The sequence below is a fragment of the Staurois parvus genome, unplaced genomic scaffold, assembly GCF_062004578.1.
Source record: "Staurois parvus isolate SC_StPar_1 unplaced genomic scaffold, SC_StPar_1.0 ptg000018l, whole genome shotgun sequence".
In the NCBI taxonomy this organism is placed as follows: domain Eukaryota; kingdom Metazoa; phylum Chordata; class Amphibia; order Anura; family Ranidae; genus Staurois; species Staurois parvus.
Window position 1 is genome coordinate 11,307,478 of NW_028317814.1, and position 13,172 is coordinate 11,320,649.

The 13,172-nt window shown below is 42.3% G+C and overlaps 1 protein-coding gene across 7 annotated transcripts in view; it reads right to left on the minus strand.

The window, feature by feature from the left end:
* The window catches only part of TTYH3 (tweety family member 3), a 204,577-nt gene that overhangs the window by 119,424 nt on the left and 71,981 nt on the right, over positions 1-13,172 (minus strand). For all 7 annotated transcript variants that reach the window (XM_089682543.1, XM_089682523.1, XM_089682565.1 and 4 more), the window contains exon 2: positions 10,431-10,600. In XM_089682543.1, coding sequence (XP_089538669.1) covers positions 10,431-10,600 — 170 coding nt within the window. The remainder of the gene's footprint in view (positions 1-10,430; positions 10,601-13,172) is intronic.

Below are 13,172 nucleotides of genomic sequence, written 5' to 3' on the forward strand. Positions count from 1 at the left end.
GCATGATCAGTCATATTTCCAATATCAATGCCAAAATGTCACAATTTCTGCCAGGGTATGCAAACTTTTGAGCACAACTGTATATTTGCAATTGTATGCAATTAATCCCTCTTTTTTTAATGTGAATTTTTAGACCGGGTCAATTTTTGTTTTTTGCAGGCTAGCTGGTAAGTGTGCTGGAAAATTTCTGTTTGTGATGTTCAAAGCCCCTGCATGTTCACCTGCTTGGGGTGGCTGTCACTTGTGTGTACAGCTTGTTGTCTGAATTTGGCGTGGGGACACATTGGATGCCTTCAGCTGCCGTTGTGTTCTTGATGGGCTTATAATTTGTCCCTGCAGCTTTAAAGAGAAGTGGTCTCCAGTCCTGTCCTTAATTTACCCACTGCCATATGAGCTCCTAATTGGAGACTCTCAAAACTATAGAGTTAGGACCGCAGTATACAGAGGAGCCTTGGCGAGGCACTACGGCTTCCACATTTATTTGCAGATGTGTGAAATTGGACCCTCTAATTTTAACGTGAACAGTTAGGATCAATTCGAGTTTTTTGTTTTTTTTTTGCAGGCTAGCTGGTAAGTGTGCTGGGAAATTTTCTGTTTTTGATGGTCACAATTTCTACCACATAGCAACCTGAGTTTCTGGGGTCCCAGGCCACTCTGGACGAAGATCCAAGGTGACATGCAGGCACTGCAAGGTTCTTGTTTTTGGCAGTAAGTATTGATAATTCATGCTCTTCCCAATTACAATCCTATTGCTAATAAAGGAAATATGGTTGTTTTTGTTGTTAGAATAATGCGTTTTCATGCATGGTCCGCTTTAAGCACACAACCACAACTACGCATCAGCAGATTCATTCAGTGTTGACTGTAATTTTGGAGGACACTAGCAGCTGCATTCTCTGCCTTCTTATCTAGCTGGGAATGAAGCCCAGTAATTCTGTAATGCACAAACCTGGCCGCATGCTCAGCCATTGCCACAATGCGTTATCTTCCATGTTGTATGTGGCATCAGACCAACTGCCAAAAGTAAACACAGCCGAGACACTTCTAATACAGGAAAATCATTGTGGGCTGATCTCCAGAATTATTGTTCTTTCTCCAACTCCTCTGTGTGGGAAGAGCAGGATAAAGAGACTGGAAAGATACACTAAATGAAGGCGTCACCTTCCTCCACACACAATAGCTTGATATAATCATTTAGTTGTCGAAAAGCATCTTTATATTTCAGTGATAAAATGGCAGTTATTAAAATTTCCAACCTCTTGCCTAACAAGATATCTACAGATATTAGAGAACCAACCTTTGTTCCATCTGGCTGTTTACAGCTGGATTTGGGAGGGTCTGTCTGTAGCCATTCCCTACCTAAGCTTTCTAGAGGTGAAAGTCAGCAAACTAGGATGGAATACTCTAAACCACTTACCACCGTTCTCAAGAGGTCAGTTTTGGGACGCCTTTTGACAAGCCATAGATGAGGCAATTTTCTTTCCTGCAATCTCAACCGCAGCGCTATTGTGTTCTGCCGGCGGGGAGCCTCCTCTGCTGGCAGAACACAACAACGATTACTGCTGGTGGCTGACAGGTGGGTTGTATTGAAGTCAATTGATCGATCAACCCCAGAACAACCAGCCTGCCCATACATGGTTAGAATCGAGGCTGGTCCCTGCTCAACCAGCCATGATTTGATCCATCTATGGACGGCTTTAGAGAACACATTTCCTTGTGCAAGATCTCTCATTAGGTCTCCTGGCTGCACCTAAAGATTCCTATGACTGAAAATTATCTTGGGGAAAAAAAAAAAAAAAACTAAAACCACCAAAAATTTAAAAAAAAAAGAAAAAAAAAAAGAAGAAGCACTGGTCACACATGATATGAGACATCTGTTGGAACCAAATTACTGGAACAAGAAAACAGGACATTCTAATGTAAAGTCTCTTTAACCACTAGCCTACAGGGCACTTATACCCCCTTCCTGCCCAGGCCAATTTCCAGCTTTCAGAGCTGTCACACTTTGAATGACAATTGCGCAGTCATGCAACACTGTACCCACATGAAATTTTTATTATTTTTTTGTGACAGATAGAGCTTTCTTTTGGTGGTATTCAATCAGCTCTGGGTTTTTTATTTTTTCTTAAACAAACCAAAAACCACGGAAAATTTTGGAAAAAAATACGTTTTTTCTTAGTTTTTGTTATAAAATTTTGTAAATAAGTGATTTTTCTCCTTCACTGATGTGCGCTAATGAGGCTGCAGTGATGGGCACTGATTGGCTGCACTGATGAGGAGGCACTTGCAGGTGGCACTGATGGGCATCGACAAGCATCACTGATGGGCACTGAAAGGTAGCACTGATATATGGCACTGATAGGCAGCCTTGACTGGCACTGATAGGCAGCACTGACGGGCACTGATAGGTGACACTGATAGGTGGCACTGAAAGGCAGCTCAGGTGGGCACTGATACGTGGCATTGATGTGCACTGATAGGCACTGATATGTGGCATTGATGTGCACTGGTAGGCACTGATATGTGGCATTGATGTTGCACTGATGGGCACTGGCAGGTGGCATGGATGAGCACTGAGAGCTAGCACGGATGGACACTGACAGGTGGCACTGCTGGGGCTACACTGATCATCAGAGCACAATGATCATCAGTGCCCTGATGATCAGTGCACATGTCCCCTCCGAGGAATGCCGATCACCGGCTCTCCTCTCCTCACGAGCGGTCAGTATGACAGCTCGTGAGGAGAGAAATGCCGATAACCGGAATTTCCCTGTTTACATGCGATCTGTTGTGATTGGACACAGCTGATCACATGACTGAGCTGACATCTTCGGCTCTTTTCGTGGATCGGTGATCAGCTGTGTCCGAGGGACACACCGCACCACCGATCGCCGCGCTGCGCGCTCCCGGAGCCACGCATGCGCGGTGAGAATGGGAGGATGTCATATGACGTCCTCCCAGAACAAGAGAACCGCCTTGCGTCAGTCATTGGACTATAATGCGGGCAGGAGGCGGTTAAAGAGTATTAGGGAATCCCTGCCAAAAAAATATCTAGTAGAGGGCAAGAGACTTACCACCAGCATTGCTTGTAGGAACCTACTTATTCATCTTGTGCATGCTACTCCCATATGACTATTGACCCAAGGACTACTAGAGTAATGGTAAAAAAAAAGCAGCAGATGTGGAGAAAACGCAGATCTACAGAATAATTCAGTAGCAGAGATCCTTGCACTGAGTTCCTCCTATACAGCTTCACCTTCAGCAGGCCCTTAGAAGAACAGGTCTACTTGTCTAAGCACTTCTACATTAAAGTGATTGCAAATCTTTACATATACCCACTGAATTGACTGGCCTTGGTTGACACAGATAAAAAAAATCAGTTGCATCTGTTAATATGCAGCCCTCTCTCCTCCACAGCCTCCTAAAGGACACATTTTACACAGCATTTGTGCTCCAGAAGGCAGGGGGCTGAGTGCAATCTGACAAGTGAGTGGAGGGAATGGACAACTTCACCACAGTGTCTGAGTCAACTTCTGTTCGTGCAAAAAAAAAATGCATTTATTATTTATTTTTTTAAAAAGTTTTTTTTAACTGCTGTAGAAGATTTTCAATGGGAATTAAGGCGCTCATAAATAGGAAACTCCGAAAATGGGACACACAGGGGTTGGACAAAATTACGAAGAACACCAGGTAAAAGAACAAAATCATTACCAAACATGGCGTTGGACTGCCTTTGGCTTCCAAGACGGCCTGCATTCTCCTGGGAATTGAAAAATATAAGTCTTTGCGAGAACTGGAATGATTTTTGCCTGAAGAGTGGTATCAGATTCCATTATTCACCATCAGAGACGCCAGGAGGTGGAAAATGAGCCCAAACCTTGCTATCCAAAATTGACCATAGTGGCTCTGTGATATTGAGGTTCGGCGCTTGTGCCACCCAGGGAAAGTGCGAGCCTTCGACTGCATGCTCATCAAACCACAATTTGACAACATCAGCTGTGTGAACAGAAGCATTATCGTCTTGGTAAGTGACGCTGTCTTCAGGAAACAATGTCTGCACCATGGGGTGCACATGGTCAGCCAAAACTTGTACATAGTTGTTGGCAGTGACTATGCTGTTCAAGGCGATTATGGGGCCAGCAAAATACCAAGATATGGCTGCCCAAATCATTATTGCGCAGCCACCATGCTTTTCTGTTGGCACAAGACAGTCCTGGTCGTAGGCTTGGGACCATATTTGCCACATGTAAACACAACCAGAGGGTAGGAATAGTGTGAAGCTTGATTCATCGGCCCATATTACAGTCTTCCATTGATGCATGAACCATGATTTATGGGTGTGGCATGCTCTCCTCTATTGAGCATTAATATTGTTCACTAGTGGTTTGGAAGACTGAGATTGAGCTCTGCAGTCACTTTTGCTGCAGTTGTTTTCTTATTCCGGATTACAATCCTGCGCAATGTGTTCTTTTGTTTCTTCTGATCAGTTGACCATGTCGACCACGCTTATGCTCATCAGACGACAGTTTCCCAGAAACTGTATATGCCGTCATAACCTTTGATACTGTACCTTGTGACGCTACAAATTAATTGGCAACTTCAGGTCACAGAGGCACCAGCTAAGCGGGCACCAACAATTTGCCCTCTTTGAAGCTCAGTAAATTCTGCCATGACTCTGTATTACTAGCAGCACATACAGCGAATGACGAACGTGAGGCTTCCCACCTGTTAGGTGTCTCATCACACAGCAGAAGCAAAGGAATGCGACATCACTTCCGCTTTCAATGCAAAGCATTTTTGTTACTTTCACACTTGCAAATAATGTAGTGTTTCCATATTTGTGTCCAACCCCCCCACTTGTGATTTCCAAGCAAAGGACTAGCCAAAATCTGTCACAAGACAGCAAAGCTGTAATACAAAAGCCTAAATTACATCTAGTGGAGGACAATCAACTAAAACCTCAGGTAATATTTTTGCTGTACAGAAAACAACAATTACCTCCCCCTTACTCTGAAAATGATCTCTGCCAGCATAAAAGATTTATATCTAACAGAAAGGTCTATGAGTAATGGAAACTCGCAGTAATGGCAAAGGAAAATACTACACGTATATGTGAAATTTCAGGATCGATTAAAAAACAATGCTGTAGCCAAGATAAATGCAGCAAGTACTCTTTGTAAGGCTGTAACCAGGATTTCAAACCAAGTAGTCTTTTCCCCTTAAAGGACAAGTGCACTTGTAAAAACAAACCAGCTCTTTTCATACATCAAGGCTAATCAAGCTGATTTATAGTTTCCTTATGCTCTTTTTTTTAACCCATTTTCTTTTAATGTTTTTATCAAGGGCCCTTCCAGTTCAGATTCCAGGAGCTCCAAGATCTGGATGTAAACGGTTTAGGTAAAAGCAAGAGATGACACTTGGCTAAAGGAACATCACTGCAGCAACTTGGTAAACCTCCCCTGATCTCTATTGTTCCCCCTATATATCTGCAAAGACCTCCAAAAAGGAAAATGGCACGAAGCAGAATGTCCTTGCTCATATTCAGGGCAGTTATATCATGAATACATGTTTGATTATCCCTCATAGGTCTTTGGGTGGTATTATTAATAATAAGGCATCTCAGGACTCCCTAATGCAGGCCATAGATGGGGAGAAAACCGGCCGATTTTTCGTTAAAAAAACGAAAAATCGGTCGTTCAAGCTGCCGTCGTTACCAGGAATGGTAAAAAAATAAATAAATAAATCGGCCAATTTTCATCCCGTCTACAGCCGGCAAAAAGTGTCCCTGCAGAGAGCTCCGCTATTTCTTTGACAGTGCTTTTGACATTTATAGCGCCTCCTCCTCCTCCTCTTCATCCTCCTCCTCCTCTTCATCCTCCTCTTCATCCTCCTCCTCCTCCTCTTCATCCTCCTCCTCCTCTTCATCCTCCTCCTCCTCCTCCTCCTCCTCCTCCTCCTCTTCATCCTCCTCCTCCTCCTCCTCTTCATCCTCCTCCTCCTCCTCTTCATCCTCCTCCTCCTCCTCTTCATCCTCCTCCTCTTCATCCTCCTCCTCTTCATCCTCCTCCTCTTCATCCTCCTCCTCTTCATCCTCCTCCTCTTCATCCTCCTCCTCTTCATCCTCCTCCTCTTCATCCTCCTCTTCATCCTCCTCCTCCTCCTCCTCCTCTTCATCCTCCTCCTCCTCCTCCTCTTCATCCTCCTCCTCCTCTTCATCTTTTTGTCTTCCTCTTGCAGGTCACTGCTCATGCGCAGATTTTTTTTATCGGTAAAAAGATCGGCCGATTTGCACATAATTGCAGCGAAAATTGGCCGATCGGCATAATCGGCTGATCTTTTTCCAACTTTACTGATAAAAAAAATCTGCCAAAATACCGAAAAACGGCCGAACAATTAACCCACTAACGATCCAAAAATCGGCTGATTTTATTTTCGGCCGAAAAGTCGGCCGATTTTCAACCCATCTATTGCCTGCATTAGGTTAGGTTCACATCTATGCATATTTTTTTTTTAGTGTGTTTGCAGATCTGCAGAAATAAATTATAATCAATTTAACCTTATTTCCTATGGGTCCCATTCACATCTATGCAGTTTCCTGCAATGTGTTTTTTGGAAAGGTGCAGGGACTTTTGTTCTTGCAGCATGGTGCATTTTTGGCTCCATAGATTTCAATAGAATTGCATCAAATTATATATACACACATTTTTGACACAATTTTGCTGCAGACACCTCCTCCTAGCAACATCAACACATAGCTTGCCACTGGCAAAAACAAAAATGCCAGAAACACATTAAAGAGACAAAAAAAACGAGCATGACAAATGCAAAACACAACAGAAAAAGAGGTGCAAAAAACACAGCAACCACACATGCATAGATATGAACTTCACTTTAGATATGCGTCCAAAAGACTGCTCACAATAGGTAAATAGAGATCACATGGGAAAAACCAGACTCAAATGTATAGGGAGGTTCTTACCTTTAAGTCTGGTCCAGTCATGTGATCCTGCAGCTCCGTTTTCCCTGTGAGCAGGGGCTGCAAGAGAGGAGTGCCAACAGCTGGGCCATGGGAGACTATGGATGACGTCATGGCTCCCAAAATTCACAGCTGTTGTCGAGAGCTCCATAACACAGGGAAGCCATAGCTGCAGGATCATGCGACCAGCCAATAAAAAAAAAAAAAAAAAGTTTACAGATCTTTTTTTTTTTTCTTTTACACAGGGTAGGTAGGAAGGGAACATTTTTAAAACAGTTAGCGTTTAGCTTGAGTTTCTGTTTACCACCACACCTGTAAATGTGCAAAAAAAAAGAAAAAAAAAAAGAATATTAATGAAACCCACCAGAATGCCCAGATCTGAATAGCCCTAAGTGTTTTCACCCAAGATTAAGCTCCGGTTCACACATATGCATGTGGGAAACCCATGAGTCCCTGCACGTGATCTGCTGCAGGTGTTAATGGATAGTTAACAATACCCCAAAAAGGAGTTTGCAAACACAGTACACTCGCTTGAACTTGATTGCAGGGGTATAAACAACCATGTGATCCAGTTCCAGTGAAAAAAAAAAAAGTTGCTGCTGATCAACTGCCTTCTGCACATAACTCTTTTTGCCTTTTTTTAAAACCAGACTGAAAATCTTGTAACCCATACAGGAAAACTGCGTCTTCGAGTCACCAAGAAATCACAGAAGTTATGCAGCACTGAAGTTCCATTCTTAGAGGGCTCTCAAGAGAAGTGTTAATTAATTGGTTGTCTAATTACTGCCTAACAATTCAGTGTCTGAGGAAATGTTCTATTTCGAGTTTAGGGAACAACCTCTTCTGGGCTGAACTCCGCAGGAGGGACGATTCTGAGCTGTATAATGATTTATTTAACAAGGCCAGACTAAGGGAACCAATGACAAGCAGATGGTAGAAGCCCGATCACCCGTTCAATCGTCTCCCTTCACTTGGGCCTGTTGAAGACTCATCTCTTCTTGTGGTCAATGAATCCAGAAGTACTAAGGGAAAGGGAGCTAAGAACTTCATCCACTATGTCTGCTAAGCCAATGATGGTTTCAGAATCACAGTATAAGGTCCAATGGACTTGGCATTCCACTTTAATTAAGAAGGTTTTAAGACCCAGGTTCCCAACCTGTAGCCCAGACAGACATTCTTTAATCTGGCACCCAGTAGTTAAAAGGGTTTAGTTTAATTCCTTTACAGTATCTTACCATTTCTGTGTTGTCCATACCTTTTTATGCTTTCCCCTCTGATCTTTTATTATGGCTCTTGCTAAGTGGCACAAGTACTTTTTAAATTGGCTGTAGGAGGCACAAATTTGGAGGCATTAATGCAGTATCTCTCAACCTTTTTACCCCAGAGGAACCCCTAAAATAAATTTTCAGTTCTCAGGGGGAGCCTTCCTAAAACCAATTCATCAGTAGTCAAGTGCAAGAATATCTTTTTACATTGAGGGTTAGCAGGTACAATGCAACCCTTACAGTGGTGGTCAGAAGGCCACTAAAAAAGAGAAGTGGCATCATTCTGCTGGCTTTGCCAAGTGGCATTGGTCCTGATACTAAGCAGGTGCCATCAAATGGGAGGTCAGCCAATCACTGCTCAAGTCACCCTTAGCAACGTCTGGAGGAACTCTAGGGTTAACAAGTAAAGAGGGTGTAATAGCAGTGATCTTTATGACTCAAGTAATGTGTCTCCAGTCTATGAGTGTCTCCTGAATATTATATGTGGCCCTTTGCAATGTAATGGGTCACACTTAAGGACTCCTATAATTAAGAAAACTGACCACCAAGGAAATCACTGTCAACAGATCTAAAGACCCCCTCACACTTGTTTGTGTTAACACATGCATTTTAGAGCACTGAGGGACACTACGTTAGGGCAGCCTACCAAGCTGGCATCACACAAAGTTATTGAAAGACCATACCCGCAGCATTTTCAGCAACAAAGCACTGGTTCCCATGTTGTAATGCACTGTGGTGGCATTCTAATCCCTGTCACTGCAACACATTGCACATAATATTATACGCAATGTTCTCAAGTGTGAAGCCAGCCAAACTCGGACAACCTTCTTAAACATTCAAATGTATCACTGCTGAAAGTAATGGAGTGCAATTTAAGTTCATTTTATATTAGGCAGTTCTTCGTACCGGCAATATACTTCCATCGGAGGGCTATATTTTGTGTTCCTGCTACCAAGAACTCTATTATGCTCTAGAGTCAAGTTGTAAGTCATAATCATGTGGTGAAGGCAGCCACAAAGCACTGCTGAGCCCATTCAGTGATTATTTCAACATGTGCTTTACCTGCTCCAAGTCCAGGAATATTTAACCATCTGCAAGATACTTGCCTGATTTAAAGTAGCACTCCAGTCATACAGAACCATATTTATTTTCTAAAGTTCAACTCCAAGCAAACAACTACATCCACTGATGAAGTGCATAAATGGGGAACTGGGTCAAAATGATTTATATTTCTGTTCAGTCAATCCTGAAATGTACACAACACTGGTAGATCAAAGAGAGGTTGGTGAATAAACTTTTCTCTTCAGCAAATTAATCAAGGAGTCTGGTCACCTCCCTGCCTAGAGTGTTGGAAAGACGAGAGCACACCAAACCTTGAGTAGGTCCAATAATAAATGTATTTCATCACAACACAAGATCAGATAAGCCAAAACCTTTTGGTGGCTCAAAGCTCCCCCTTTATAAGGGCCTGTGTGCTGGCAATGCATTCACAGTTGTGAATGGAAACTGTATATCACCAAAAAGACCTGGATGACCAAACTGACACTTTATCAACCCAATCTTTTTGAGGACAACCTTGTTACTTTTGCAATGGTTGCCCAGTACAACTCTGGATTTCACAGTCAGCACACAAACCCCGATGAGTTTTGAGTGCACTGGATTTTCTGATCTCATGTCACGATGAAATAGAATTCTTGCGGCACTTCCTCAAGCTTTGTGGAGCTCTCATTCTTTCTATAAAATCTTTAAGAACCCTTTGGGATACCACAGCTGGCAGAGAGCTGACTCTAGAAATTAGTTTCTGACTTCCGATTCCCATTTCCTCTGCGGTCTATGAACATATACCTACTACCCTTCTGGTGACCGGACTACAAAGGAGCAGCAGCAGACTGATGAGCACATCACTCTACTCTTCTCCCTTGTCAGCATGTTCCTTGTCAGGATAGTTGCATGCAGTTAATAGGATTCTAGGCCTGTCCTTTCCTCTCCCAGACAGAGTTGAAATGTACAGGGGATTTGCGTTAAGGACATAACCCATACCATTATCTTCTTCATATCATTGAGCTGCTGACTGATAATAGTATATTCTACACTGGGGGGATAATAAAAAATAAAAAAAGGGATTTGCTTCTGAATTATAAAAAAATCAATAAATTAAAAGAAAAACAAAATACATTTCTGGTTCTTACCTGCAGACCAGAGTGGCAATGATCACACACCACGCAGTGCAGCAACAGTCTGCATTTGTGTTCTCTTCTGTTTTCCGATGACGGCAGCAGAACCAGAAGGAATAGAAGAGCAGGAAGAGGAGATCTAAAGCCAGGCAGCCAAGTGCAACACAGCTCAATAGCATCAGAGACTGCAAGAGAAAAAAATAAAGGCCCATTATTAGCCATTCCATTATAACCGTCTTCATTTAAAAAGAAACGATTACAGACCTAATATACTTTATGTATGCCCATACTTTATTGTGATATATACCTTTTTTAATATTTACTTCAGCCTTTTAACCGTTTAAATCCTTATCTGATGAGCTAAATATTAAAAAAAATGAATATTCAAAATATTCTAGCATGCACAGCTTCTCTCTTGACGATACCAAGAGCAGGCCTGTGAACCTCTAGCAAGCTCTCCAACATGACCAGAACTACAACAGGTAGAGAACCCATTCTGCTCCTGGATACCATGTAAAACAAAAAAAAAAAAAAAAAACAAAACAAACATTCATGTACAAACAAAACACAGTTTAGAAAAAAAAAAGAAAAAAAGTGTATGGCCAGAAAGGCAACAAAAATAAAAACTATGATGGAGATGAAATTACTATGTCAAAACTGGCAACTGGTCCTTACAGAATAACAAGTCAAAGACTCAAAATCAGAAGTCATGTTTCTCTCAGGAAAGATTCCTTTAAGAAAATACACATCTATACCCACAATTTTCTGTACAGCTGGGAAAGTGTTAAGATCTATTGAGTGGGGTATTGAGAAGAGTGGGTGGAATTTATTATCTAACTACACTCAGCTTTCTACTAAAAGCAAGAATGATAGCACCTTGAACGCTTTCTGTAGGCAGAGCTGGGAACTCCTACGTACTGCCATACTGTAACACGAAGAGATTAGCACATGCCAAAAACACTGACTCACAGGCCATTACTGGGCCCCTCGCTGTCATTCCCACAGATGTGTTATTACATAGCCATAATAAATACCCACTATAACCAGCGTTCAAGGACAGTCGCAGGAATCCGCTAACAAAACCATTTAAAAACCACATGAAAGGCCAAGGAAAATGCCGAACACTGACAGTCTATGGCTCTGAATATAAATACTTAAACATATCCCATATGTCTGACACCAACACATTTAGGAGGCCTGTGTGAGGAGTACAGTCTATCCTGTGGATCTAGGACACATTTGGTAGTCATGTAAGATACGGTCAAGTATCCTCCAGCCTTTTAGGTGGCATCTATTCAACAGATACAACCCCATCTGTTGCATACCTGCAATTTCCACCTTGGCATGCATTTTCGGCAACTAGTTTCTCTTAATATCATACCGTAGTTCAAGGTTTCTCAACCAGGGTTCCATGGAACCCTGGAGTTTCTTCAGAGGTTGCAAAGGGTTTCTTGAACATGAAGTGATTTCTGCTTCTCAGATGAGAAACTGCAGACACCAATGATCTTTTTTATCCATCTTCAAGGAGGGGGATTGTTACCAATGACCATAAAAGTAAGGAGCATTATTCGCAGTCACTAATCACACTAATGTACTGTGAGCTATAGAAATAATCATTAGCAGGGGCAAGGGTTCCTCCATGTTAAAAAGGTTGGGAAAGGCTGGTCTGAGGGCAAAGATATGGTGGAGGGGAAGGTGGATGGAGGTAAAGGGGAGCCTGTAGCTTTCAGAATACCCAGTGTCTGCATCTGATTAGCCACAGTCTTTGATCACCCAACAATTTTCCACCAGGCTCCTTCATTCTTCAGATTAAAAGGATGAGGTCGGGTACAGTAAAACCTCCATTATTTTTCAGGAACCAGAGGAAATTTGCATTCACCATCCCCCAAACTCTTCCCAACCGTGTCTGCCAATAATCAGCTAATTTTAAAGTATTGATGTGCAGTTGAGGCTAAAACATTCTAGAAATGTAACTCTTTATAGTGAGACCGCTGGTGCAGCCTGATTTTGGTAATCCATTGGAAAGCTTTTGCTGAAAAAGTTAAGCAGTGGTTAATATTGCTATTTAACCAGTTCTAAGTGATGATCAGCAGAAGGAACCCAGTGGGTTGAGTGGAAAACCGCTTTAGAACAGAAAGCTGGTTAGATTATAAAAAGATGTTGCTCTTAACCAGCATCTACAAATGGCCATAGATAAAATTAAATTCAAACCATCTATAGCCATTCCCATTCAAGAGGATTTAATCTAATGATAGACTCCTCACAAACAAGATTGCTGGTAAATTGTTGTTCAATCAGCGCATGTAGCCAATAGACTGCAGTGTTGATCAGTGTACAATAGTTCAGGAGGGTGGAGATCTTCATCCACCTCGCACTTGTGGATGGAAGAATCCACCACATTTTTTTGATCAGCCCACTGGCTGCTCCAAAAAAAACGGATCAGCGTATGGCCAGCTTAAGTATTACATTTGCTTTTCCCATCTAACCTAGGAATGAAAATAAAGGCATGAATGGAACTGCTGTAAAGGACAATGGCATCACTTATCCAATCCATTCCACAGCTAGCTTCATCTAAAGCTGGCCACAGATGGATAAAAATCGGCTGGGCTCAGCAGGGACCAGCCGAATTTCAATCCATGTACAGCTGCTCCAGCTCGACAAAAGTTGGTCTAACAATTTACTTCTGTTGAATGAGCTTGTTGGAAAATGTCCTCAATTGGTTGGCTGTAGCCCATTGGAAAAGTCCTGCTGGCAGAA